General features: G+C 39.1%; 1 protein-coding gene across 6 annotated transcripts in view; it reads left to right on the plus strand.

Moving 5' to 3' along the window:
- The window catches only part of CNKSR2 (connector enhancer of kinase suppressor of Ras 2), a 205,884-nt gene that overhangs the window by 153,680 nt on the left and 39,404 nt on the right, over nucleotides 1–12,800 (plus strand). For all 6 annotated transcript variants that reach the window (XM_058044931.1, XM_058044933.1, XM_058044932.1 and 3 more), the window contains 4 exons: nucleotides 126–197; nucleotides 5,987–6,054; nucleotides 10,628–10,728; nucleotides 11,950–12,490. In XM_058044931.1, coding sequence (XP_057900914.1) covers nucleotides 126–197; nucleotides 5,987–6,054; nucleotides 10,628–10,728; nucleotides 11,950–12,490 — 782 coding nt within the window. The remainder of the gene's footprint in view (nucleotides 1–125; nucleotides 198–5,986; nucleotides 6,055–10,627; nucleotides 10,729–11,949; nucleotides 12,491–12,800) is intronic.

The raw sequence follows: 12,800 nt of genomic DNA on the forward strand, positions 1-12,800 counted from the left end.
CTGTTTGGGGGCATGCAGAAATATGAACTCATCTCATTCCTTGGTGACCATGTGATCTTACATTTCAGAAAAAAAAAAAAAGAGTTGTGCCATTACATTTCTTTAATTGTGTTTTTCCTCTACAGTGCATTCAAAGCCTGCCATCCTAAGATCAAAAGTTTTTATTTTGCTGCTGAACATCTAGATGATATGAACAGGTAAGGAAATCTAGCAAAGTTCAAGGACCCACTCCTTAAATGTGAATTTTCTTGAAGCTACTAATAACATAGGTATAACAAATTACTTGCTAGTATAAAAAGATAAGTTTAGTTGCTGAGAAAATAGGTGCAGAGAAACATTGTTTCTGACTGGCTTCATATGTTAATTATTTAATTCAAAAATATTACCTCTTTTTTGACACAAAGGTTTGAAATCTTTAGAAACATGATTCCATGTTTCTAAAAAGAAATAAATACAGTGTGTGAAACAACATCCAAACACAATTTCAGAATTTCAGGTTTCTGTTTTTGGTTGTGTGGCACCTGCAAAGCTGAGGTAACTCCAACTCTGCTTCTTTTCATACTCCCAAACACATGATGCTTCCTCTGGGAGTCCTTCTGTTTCTTGTCCTGAAGGGAGTAAGAAGTTGGAGAAAGATTTAAAACAGTCATTGTTTTCTCATGCCAGTCTTGAAAAAGGAGTGGAAGTTACAATGAATTTTGCAGATTCTCTCCACTTCCATGAATTTTGAAGTGAAACTTTGGTTGTATTGGATTTGATAGGGAGCATTTCAAAAAGAACAAGGACTTAAGTCTTAGCTCTTTGAGTACTAAATTTTACTGTATCTGTTCTTGGCTACTTGCGCAATTTTTCAGAAAAATTATTGAAATTTCAGCACAAAATAAACACAATTCCTCTTAATTCATTTGAATGGTAAATTAGACCGTGAATCCCATGTTTATTCAAATATTAGGGGCTTTATTTCATTTATTTTCACAATATCAACAGAAATTAACTCAGTTCAAAATAATATGCCATTTTCATCAAATGACAGACAACACAAACAAAAATCAATTATTGCAGCCTGAGAATTGTTCTATCTTAGATAATGTCTGTTGATATCCTCACTGACCAGAGCTGTTTTCAAAACAGAGGAAAAAGGAGATAAAACTGAATCAATAAAACTTAGCAAGGCCTGTAATCATGGTTTAAGCTCTCCTGTGTGTACTAGATTCGACTACCTGGCAGAGCACCTTCAGGATACTGCCAGTTCATTGCTGATAATATTTGGGTGGAAAGGCATGCAGATGCTACACTGTGCCTGCTTTCCTTTAGAAATATCTGTCAACATTTTTTTCAGAAGTTTGTGCATGACTGAGGCTCACTGCAAAAGTCTCTTCACAGTTAGAAAACTTAAAACCTTTTTATTGGTTTGGGAAATTTTAGGCTTGCCTTTCCTTGATAATTCTGTCCAGCCAGTCACTCAAAAAGCAGTTTGTTGTGCAGCAAACAGAATAATGGCTTGGTCTGTATTCAGCATATCCTGAACCATAGCAGTAGCTGAATCATTCCTGTCAGCAGCTCCTCACTCAGTATGACAAGGCACCTTCTTTTTGAGGATAGAAATTTATATATTTTTTCAGTAATCAGAGAGCAGCAGCAAATGTGCAGCAATATTTTAAAAATATATTGCACAGTGAAAAATCCAGGAATTACAATATTTTTATTTTATCACCATAAATATTCTTTTTACCATATTTTGAAACTAGTGCATATTAATTCCTTTAGAATGATCTTGACAAAGTTTGGATCTGAGTTATAAACATGTAAATTTAAACTCTGTCAGGGTCTGTGGAATTACTTGAAATTCTTACATTTGAGTTGCCATCAGAGTCTCACCAAAGAATTTTATTTTTTTCTCTTTGTTTAATGTTTTAGAAAAATTATTTCACTTACACAAATATTCAGTTAACTCAATAGATGGGAAAAAATTTACTGAAAAATAGTCTTTCAAATGCAGGGATAATAAAATACTTCCTGTCTAAAAGTATTTTGAAGCCTAGATGAAGTAAAATATGGAATGAAATTATGAAGTTAAATTAGTTCTCTTTTGATCATTTTATGTTCTTTTTTTTGTCAAATTTCTAACATAAATTCTAGTTATGTATCAGGCAGTCATTTCAGTTTTGTTTATACTTGAAGCAGAAGAAACAACAGTAGAAAACTGCTAATATATGGAATGACTGAAAATTCAAAATCGTTCAATTCCTTCATCCCTTGTATAAAATGATTCAGTTGTTTCTATTAAAAAAATGTTTGCTAGCTATGAAGTTTTTGTTTGTGTGTATCTACTCACATAAAATGGGTATTTTAATCTCAGGTTATTCTGTCACTATTCAAATTTTCTTACTACTTTTATGACTGTGCCACACCATGGTGCTGGTAAGGAGTCTGGAGAGCTGTAATCACTGAATTTTGTTGCTGTGGCATCTGCAGTCCCATTAGTCCATATTGTCACAACAGCAAAATGTTCTTTGTACCTGTTAGCATGCTCTTTCCATGTGAGAAGAGGACAGAATATCCTTTATAGATGTAAAGTACTTTTTGTAGTGTAAATGTATGGTCATGGAAACATGTTGCTTGGAAATTCGTTGTTATTCTCTTCACTCTGGTTAAACTGCATTCAGGTATTCATAGACACTCTAAGGTATCCAGATTCCCATACAGCAAGTTCATCCTATAGCCTTGAGGTTTATGATTAAGGAGAATTTGAAACTCTGCTCTGACTAAATTTATTGCATCTACTTGAATGTGAGATAAGATAGAGAAGCGTTTCCTACTAGTCTGTGAGAGTGAGAGTACTGTGCATCCTTCCTTACATAAATTGCAGGTCTCCAGAAAGTCAGGGGGTTTTAATCCTGTTCTATGTGTCATAAAACTGTTTTAATTAAATACTGACAAGAAATGAATGTGCTGTTCTTAAAAAGAAAAAAAAAAGGAAACCTGAATGACTGCTGCAGTTACCAGTGACAGTGTATTGTCATACCTAGAAAACAGACTTTAGAATTCTCACAAGAAAATTGAAGCTGTATTTGCTGTAAAGAAACAATATGTTCTTGGCCTCTTGCCCTCCAAAGGTTACAGTGCCTACCAGGACACACACACTGAAGGGAAGAAAGATAGAAATCCTCCCATGGCCTAGGGCTTTGTATCTGTTAATATGCATATTAAGAAACATTTGTGTAGCTGTATGATTGGAACTTTTGTCCTCAGTGCATTGTAACCCAGGCATGTATTACTCCTCTTCCATTCTACAGGAGATCAGTGTGTTTCCTCTTTGATACAAGTCCAGTGTGTTGGATTTCTCATACAAGTCTGACTTGAACAAATCAGAACTTGAACAAACCAGAATAATGCTTTATTAAAATAATACTAATTCCCTAACCCTATCTGAAGAGGCTTTAGCAGCCACATATCAGAAAATATGCAGAAGAAGTCAATACCATTCCTTTAGTTTCCAGACTGGCAAACTGCTCAGAAGCTGTGGTTGTTCACAGTGTACAACCTCATCAGGGGTTACAGCCGCCTTCTGGTTCACCCCGCAGGCACTGCAGGTCACAGTGCACACCTCAACACAGATCATGACCTGCAGAAATTCATTAGAGGTGAAGTCAGTCTGCTCTCTCACTCAAGAGTGAGAGAATGCTACACATTTCCTGGGCTCTCATTAGATTTTATTTTTCAGGAAATAATGCTTTCCTGGAAACAGTCGTCTGTCATCTCTGTAAGCAGCTTCAATTGTCTGACAGTTGAGTGTTCATTAATTTAACTGGTTACCTCAATAATAAGCAAACTTACCAGGAAATGCTATCTCATGTTTAGGACAGAATGAAGGACAGGAGAATCTTTATAGCTCTATTGTCTAATGCTTTGTGGTCAGCAGCCCTACCCAGTGGGGCTCATAGGTGGCTGTTCCCTGCTGGCAGTGCAGGTGAGGGTGGTAAACCAGGGGTTGAACTGGGGATGTGAAATCCTGAAGAGGTGAGAGGGAAGCAAAGCACCATCCCCACGGTCTGCCATGCCATTTGACAGAGCAGATGCTTGTCATCTTGTGCTGCTTTACCCTCAGGGCACAGACAAGTCTCTGGCCTTTGCTGGTCCCTCTGCAGCACGGGGCTGGAGTGCTTTGGGTGAGGTCCCTGCCTCTGTGCCTCTGATTTGAGCTGGCAGAGCTGGCTCAGCTGGCAGCTGAGCTTTATTCCCCAAAGGAGGTCTTCACATATCAAAAATGTGAGCCTAAAATATGGCTTTTCTTTTGGCTTTGAAGGTGTAACATCATTGTCTGAGATGAGGTTTGTTGGATTTCTGTTCCTGTGTGCTGCTTGTTTTCACAACTGTATGGCACTTGCTAACAATTACAACTCAAATTTGAAGTGTCCTCTCCAGCTTCCCTATTCTTCTGGCAGAAATTTTGATTGTGTGGTAACATGAAGTATTCTGCAATCGCTTTAGGAGCAAATCCCTAGCTTTCTTCCCAATTTACAATGATTTATGGATCATTAATATGGTTTACAGATCAAAAATGTGGTCACTGTTTGACCACAGTGGAAAGTGTCCCTTCGCCCATGCCAGGGGGATTTGTAACTAGAAGATTGTTAAGATCTTTCCAGCCTAAAGCATTCTGTAGTTCTCTGACTCCATGATGACAGGAGTTAATTTCTAGGAAAGCAACTGTATTTTATGATTTGATGCTTGCTCTGCACTGCAATGTCTCAAAGGCAGGCATGCAGGAGACATTACAAAGATATGTCCTCTGCTGAGACAAACATCCTGTTTCTGTGCATGCAGTATGCAAACAAAACCCATCAGGCACAGGTTTCTGACATGGGGGTTTCCCATTCCTGAAGAAAACCCAAACCTGACTGCAGTTGTCTTTCTGTATACCCTAGCAGTTAAATTGCAAACCAGTAGGTTGGCAAACCAGGCCTGTCAAATTCTGGCTGTGGGATGACTGGAGCAAGTAATTCCAGGTTCACCATGGACTGGACAACACGGGAGATTGCCATGGTGGTTTAAAGCCTCGTTGATGAAGGACCTGATTCAGTGTAAGCATTTGGCTGATGAATACACTGAGAGCCCCATGGGGAAAGAGCACAGGTTGAAACTGCCCTGCCACAGACAGTTCAGTGTGTGCTTGGCAATGACAGCCCTACTAGAAGAGAGCAGCAATAGCTCATTTGCTTTTTGGATTGGGTTTTTTGTGGGTTTGTTTTTTGGTTGGTTTTTTTGTGTGTTTGGGTACTGGGGTTTTTTGTTTAGTTTTGTTTGGGGTTGTTTTTTTTTTAATTTGTGCAGTTTATAGAAGCATTTTTTCAAAGCTAAATTGGGATTAAAGCCTTAGATGTGAATTGCATTGAAGCAACTGTCTTTCTCCCTGCATTTCTGTGACACAAACACAAAAGTGAATTCTGATATGTCTCCTTGTCTTTGTACATGGCACTGTAGGTAAGCTCTAAAACATAATGGCATAATTAAACCACAATGTCTGTTTGGGAGTGAACCTTTTCTTTTTACTGCCATTTTCTGCTCTGTTCCTCTGCTAAGTTGCCAATTCAGGCCTTAAAATATTGCTTCAATCTCTGAAAAGTGGTATTTGTTCTTAAGAAATCAGAACAGCAGGAGTATTTGTGTAATGGCATATCTGTGAGCAGCAGACTTAACAACTCTTTGATTATCTCTAAATCCTTTATTTTACAGATGTTTGACATCATACATGGTTTTCCATTTGAAACAAAATCCTTGCTGTGAAAACAGTTTGTTCAACAGCAAAATCATAGATCTTTGGAGACTCCCTGAATAAAACTATCAAAGAGAACAGCTGTCTGATATGAAAAATAACATTGTCCTTAATCTCCTTCAGATGCTTCTAGGTTTGTTTTTGCTAGAAATGCATGCAAAAATTAAGAGGCTGGATGGGTATCACTGGTTTTTTTTAATATTATTTCAGATGGCTCAACAGAATTAACATGCTTGCTGCTGGCTATGCAGAAAGAGAGAGGATCAAACAAGAGCAAGGTAATGTGTTGTTATTTTGTTTTCTTCTGTCAGCTCTTATCACAAGTTCATCTGTTCTCTTTTCCCTGCTGTGTATCAGGCCTCATTCTCATCATCTGAAAGCAAATCACATATGGGTATTGCTGTTATTGCTTTAGAGAATTCCTTCTCTGACAGGAGCTCTGACTAATTCCTTCAGACTCTGATCTGCAGACACTTGTGAGATTATTTCTGAGAAGCTGCAAAAGATAGCTAAAAAAGCAGATGTACTGCCAGTAAGCTCCACTGTATGGTACCAAGGAATCTGTGTGCCTTATCAGAAGAAACTTTAGAATCTGGAGGCTAAAAAAAATATTTGAAACATTGCATTTGTGTTTGAATTCACAGAGGGCAGGAGTGCATGAAATTGGTCTTGGGAACAAAACCATTTTTCTAAAGCCTGTTGAGTTAATTGGATTTACTCTAAGGACTTTAATTTTAAGGCCACTTAAATTTTGTGATTCCTACTGGTTTTATTGTATTGCAGTGTGTTGCTACAGCCCTGTTGGCATTTCACTTTGAGTTGTAGGCTTACAACATTTTACATGTTTATTTTTTATGCCTAATATTTAATGGGTCAAAAAAACAGCATATATAAAATAATGTGTTGATTTTCTTTGAACTGTTGCAGTAGAAATTGTAATTGCAGACAGAAAAAAGAAAGGGTCAGTTCAATTGTGTTGTGGAGGCTGTTTCTTGGAATTGCCAGTGACATGGATGCACAGAAGGGTTCCTATCTAAGTATCTGCTTTGGCAAGCAGATAGCTTTTGAATTCATGCTCTTTTCAACATATGTGCCAAGCAGCAGGCACCAGAAAATTGCAGTGGTTGTGATGATCCAGAGCTTATCCAGATGCCTGTCTGCCTGCTTCCCACTCAGTCAAAATCTCAGTTTTTAATTCTGTGGCTCTGAAGCCTTCATCAGAAAGATTTTGGGTTTTGGGCCAAAAAACTCATGTCATTTTTGACACCAGGCCCTCTGCATTCCCACAGCCCAGGATAGCAGCACCATGCACACTGTTCTTCAGTCATGTTCTCAGTGCCTTACCAGACCTGGAAATCAGTTTGGAAACCATATTTCCAAGCAGCACTACTGTAACCTGTTAGAAAGAACCTGTGTACCATCTGTTGTCACTGCTTGAAGAGGCTGTGAACAAATTCTGAATCTCAGAGTCTTCGAGGAAATCCTCTGTTTTGGCATTCAAAGCCAAATTACAATTTTTATTGACAGCAGGTTGGCACCAGAATTACAATGCCATGTGGGGCAGTAAGTGAAAAGGTATATGTTATGCTAATGGTGTCCAAGTGCACAATTACACATTATACACCTTTCAAAATCCAGATGGACATGGAGAAATATTTTTGCTACTAAGAAATCACTGTGTAATAAAATAGCAGATGATCCAGATAGACATGAGATGATGTGCATTCAGGCCTCATGTAGCTTATTATTAAAATGTCTCCCTATTGAAGATAATCAGTGAATCCCCACTGACTATGCAAATTACATCCTAGGCACTGACAGAGTTCTTTATTACCACTAACACCATTCACTCATGTTGATTTGTTGCAGGCAGGTAGGTAGAACTGTTTCCTCTTTGTGTTGCTTAGTTGTGTTTAGTGTGGGAGGCAGTATCACATGGTCCCCTCACTGCCCTACACTGTTTTAATGCCTCTGGTGATTTTCCTTGGCTCCCAGCACAAGGGCTGTTACACAGCTCAGTATTGTCCCTAATTAGCAAAGTTAGCAAAGTAAAACCTCTCTATCAATTCGAGCATTTTTGCAATTATAGAAACTGTGAAGCTAGAATTTTCTATATTCAATGACTGTACCAATTGTCATCTGCATATTTGATTTGACAAAAGCTCTTTTCTTTCTGTGTGGTTCAGCCCTTTGCAGCAAAGCTTTATAATACCTCTGAAACAATTCAACAGGAGTTGTCAAATCTGTCTCAATTAAGAGTTGAATGGTTCTGAATCTAAAGTTCATAAATATATTTCAAGATCTTCAGAGATGCACGAATCATCGAATTGTGGGTGTACTGCTGAATAAAATGTTACATTCTGTACAGAACAGTTTTATAAAAATGCCTTCAACTTTTCATGTGAAATACAATGCATGTTAGCAATACATCAAGGGACTTCCTTGGATGGAGAAGTTATATACTTTCCAGTCACATAAATCAGAGGGAAAAAATCCCTAGTTTATATAAATAGAGTATATTTATTCAGGAAATGGCAGATCAGTGTTGGTTTATATATAATATATTCAGTCTGTTAGTCATTGAGAAAACTTTCACGATATGCCTGATGCATAGAGCTTGTCCATCACTGAATTGGACAAATCTACAGAGAGAGATACAGCAGCTGTTTCATAGCATCATACATGTTTTACATGGACTCTAATGAGTCAGTTGCCAAAAGCAGAGCATTTATAAAAATTGGTGGGAAGCCATTTTCATACATTTTATCTGAAAATTGACCCCTGTTACTGCAGAAATTTTCAAGACAAGCTATAGGCTGCCAACAGAATTCCCTGTCTGAGATAAGGTGTGCAAAAGCGTCATTCCACAGTGTTCTCTTGTATGTGGATTTGACAGGAAGAACACCTTCGTATTTTTAGCCAAAATTGGAACCTGCACTGAGGCTGCTAAATTTTGCTTTCAGAATAAACAGTTGAGCTCCAAGTCTGCAGAAATGTCACTGAGCAATGCAGTTCTGACAGGTCTCTCACCACACAGCACACCATTAGGCTTTGCTGCAATAGGAGCAAACATGCCTACCTGCCAATATTTTCAGCTGTTTTAAGTTGCTGGAAACAAGTTTTCTTAAAAGTAGGATTTATTTAGAAAGAGAGTTTTCACTGATTTAGTCTTTCATTCAGCAGAAAATAATTATTTGCAGATGTCTAGAGACATAACTGTTAGGATTTTTTTATTTTGTAGTCATAAAAGCTTTATTTATGCAACTTATTTATTATACTGTTTCAAGAGAATGTCTCAGCTGTAAGCTTGCAGAAAGCAAATGAAAAGGCTTGGAGTAAAAACAGAATTGCTATTGTGTGGGAAAATTGGATAGATAAATAAGGCTGTCCCCACCAATACTAAAATCTAAAAAAATACAAAACTATAGGGACTCCTGTTCAAGGTGATGTCATTTAAAGGTAAGTTTATGCTTTAAGTCTTGAATAAGATTAAATATGGTAGATCAGCGATCATACAATACAGTAATCGTAAGAGAAAATCATCAAAGACAAAATTACATGTGGTGCCAGATCAGATTTTTAGTTTAGATCATTTGTGAAGAAGCAATCAGTCTTTTTCTCCTTATTTTTCAAAGAGAGAGTAGTAATGGTGCACTTTGTTGAACATGTGAAGTGAAAATTGCCTGTGGTTAATCTGTGAGCAGTCTGAGCTATAGTGTCCTGTCACACTATGATTTACCCAAATACGGCGAGGTGATGCAGTCAGAAACAAAGTGACAGCAGAAATGTTTGCATAAGTCTTACAACATGCACAAATGTTAAGAGTTGTCTGTCTTGAACCGAGTCAGCAGTTAACTAGGGTTTGTTTGATTTTTTTTGCAGGAAATATTAAGGTTCAATGTCCTTTTAGTTAGGTGCTGTTCTACTTCAAAAAATATTTGTAACATAATAAATGCCCATATAATATATTCTTCTTTGTGTTTTCCCCTTTGAAATAAGCTTGGCCAAGACTTGATTTCCTGAAAAGATGAAATGTTTTAATTAAACCATAAACTTAACCCACAAAATCTATGTCCTTTATACTTTCTCATCCTTCTTTTTGAATTCTGTTCTTAAATGTCATTGTCATATTTTTCCTTACCATATCACCTTTATGTTCTTGCATGAACAACAGGGCAGCAGCTGTTTATGAAACAGATGTATGATATAAAGTTTTTTCTTTGTCTTGCCTTAAATACCACTGTTTGTTATTAGAAATTGAACTGAAAAACATGTCTGACTGGTAGAAAATAATGGAAAAAAAGGGTAGAAAAATAGCACTGATTATTCATGGGTGCAATAACTCCTACCTGTTTGGTTTTCCAGTTGGTTAAATACATTTGTTGTTGTTATTTGCAGTCAACAAGACTTTAGCAAAACTATGTTTTTAATAATTTCAGTTCAAAAAACATTGCAGGATTTTTCAGCCAATAAATATCTAATCTTAAATATTTTTGTGGCTGTATAAATATTGGAAAGTCTGATACACGTATTAAGAGTATTCTGTATGCCTGTTGCATTTTATATGGTGTGCACAAGAGTTAAATCTGTGGCTCATTTTCACATTGTTGTCCAATAGCTCTGTAATGGGACATTAGGTTTATTATACCTCATAATGTTTAGATTTTCCCTCTTTAGATTAAGACAATTCCAAGTTATAACAGGTAAGACTGACAGCATCAGCATTAGTATTTCACTGCCAACAATACCAAAGGAGGAATTTCATGTTGCTTTTGTGAAAGCACATCTCTGATACAAAACTGCATCAAAATGTGCTGGCAGTTTCTGACCTGATCCTTGTGTGACCCGTAGATTACTGGAGCGAGAGTGACAAGGAGGAGGCTGACACTCCATCGACGCCGAAGCAGGACAGCCCCCCGCCCCCGTACGACACCTACCCACGGCCGCCCTCGGTGAGTCACCTGCAGCTGGCCCTGGCAAGGGAATGTGTGCCCAAAGGGCCACCCCTGCAGCTCCCTAGCAATGGAATGTGTGCCCAAAGGGCCACCCCTGCCTGCTCTCCTGCCCAGGGGCACAATCATGCACCCAGGATGGAGCTCGACCGTGAGGTTTTTTAGTCAGTGCTTGACTGAAGGCATTGGTTAAGCAACACACATTGCAGACTTCAATGGCCACCTTTGCTGTTTCCACTGGTTTGTAGAGAACAGGGGTTTATAATCCCACTTGCTGTACAAAATAGATTAAATTACAGAAGTCTTTCTTCTTGTTCTTCATTCATGATGGACAGCTACTCATCCATGCAATCCCTCACCACCCTCTTACCAACTTTCTGAGAAAATATTGCCTCAGGAACAACAACACAGACTCTTCTCTACGGCTCCAGCAGTTGTTCTATGAAGCATTACAGTAACAAATTACACTTGAATTTCCAGAGAAATGCCAGCATAAAAATGTTCTGTCTTGTATTGCAAACAGCAGTACCAGGTGTTCTCATATTGTGAAAAAGTAGGTTTCTCTTATAGAGAAATATAAGTTAGAAAAAAGGGGGCTTATTTTGCTTGAAGCAGTTGTTGATATAAAACTACATTATAGACCTGTAGCTTTCTTTCCACTCTAAATTTTAACTTTCATCTCTGCATACTTAGTGTTAACTAATGCATCTTACTTGGATATGGATTTTGGAATTAACAATGGGGAAATACAGGGGAAAGAGAGCATTCATGATGTTTAATTTGAAGGCAGTACTTTATCTTACAAAATTATAGACCTTTGAATGGCAGTACTGAAGCACTGCAAGCATGATTCCAAATAAGCAAAATAGAATAACAGGCATTTGGAGAGCATTTTTAAGGTTTTGCATGAATTGGGTCTATGTCTTCCATAGTGCCATATTTTGCAAAGTTTTCTGCAAATTTTCATGGCTTATTTTATAGATTAAGTGACATAGTAAAGATACTTACTATGAATAACTATCAGTATTTGACCTACTGTTGTGACATACAGACATGGGTATGCATTAAAATTAGGATCAGGACAGGTTAATTAGGTAAGGTTGCAACTTATCAATGAACTGGGTGCCATGGCTGATAAGGAGAAGCGACATTGTAATTCTGTAATTAGGAGCCTCTCTCAGAGTGCATTGATCTGAAGGCTGCTCCTTGCTGCCGTTGCAGATGAGCTGCACAAGCCCCTACGTGGAGCCCAAGCACAGCCGCCTGTCGTCCACGGAGACGTCGCAGTCGCAGTCGTCGCACGAGGAGTTCCGCCCGGAGGTGGCCGGCAGCGCCACCGAGTCCCCGGTGCGCAAGACGGCGAGCCAGCGGCGCTCCTGGCAGGACCTCATCGAGACGCCGCTCACCAGCTCGGGACTGCACTACCTGCAGACGCTGCCCCTGGAGGACTCGGTGTTCTCCGAGGTGGCCGTGGTGTCCCCCGAGCACCGGCGGCAGTCCACCTTGCCCACCCAGAAGTGCCACCTGCAAGACCACTACGGCCCCTTCCCCCTGGTGGAGGGCGAGCGGATGCAGGCGCTGAACGGCAACGGGGGAAAGCCCCGAAGCTTCACCCTGCCCCGGGACAGCGGCTTCAACCACTGCTGCCAGAGCCTCTCGGTCGGCGCTGCCGACCACCACGAAGAAGCACAGCAGAAGGAGGTGGAGGAGGAGGAGGAGGAGGAGGAAGGCAAAGCAGCAGAAGAAAACCAGGAAGATAAAAGTAAGTATGGGATATTTCTGTGGCTTTTCAAGTGTCCTGTTTGTGTAATGTAGAGGTTGTTTTTCCTTTTTCCTATCAAAAATCCCCTACAGTCTTTCAACGTTCCCCATGTTTTACCAGGTCGCCCTTGTTGCACACCTCTTTGGTCTGCCTTGTGTATGAGGCCTAGTAACCAGAATGCTGCATGACCTCTCAATCCCCAGACATTTCCCTGTAGGCTGGTCACCAATCCCCTTCTACTAGTAATCCTTAGCTTAAATGGATTTTGCTTCCATGCTTTTCTTCATGTTTACACTTGCACAGTATCCTC

The sequence above is a fragment of the Melospiza georgiana genome, chromosome 2, assembly GCF_028018845.1.
Source record: "Melospiza georgiana isolate bMelGeo1 chromosome 2, bMelGeo1.pri, whole genome shotgun sequence".
NCBI lineage: Eukaryota > Metazoa > Chordata > Aves > Passeriformes > Passerellidae > Melospiza > Melospiza georgiana.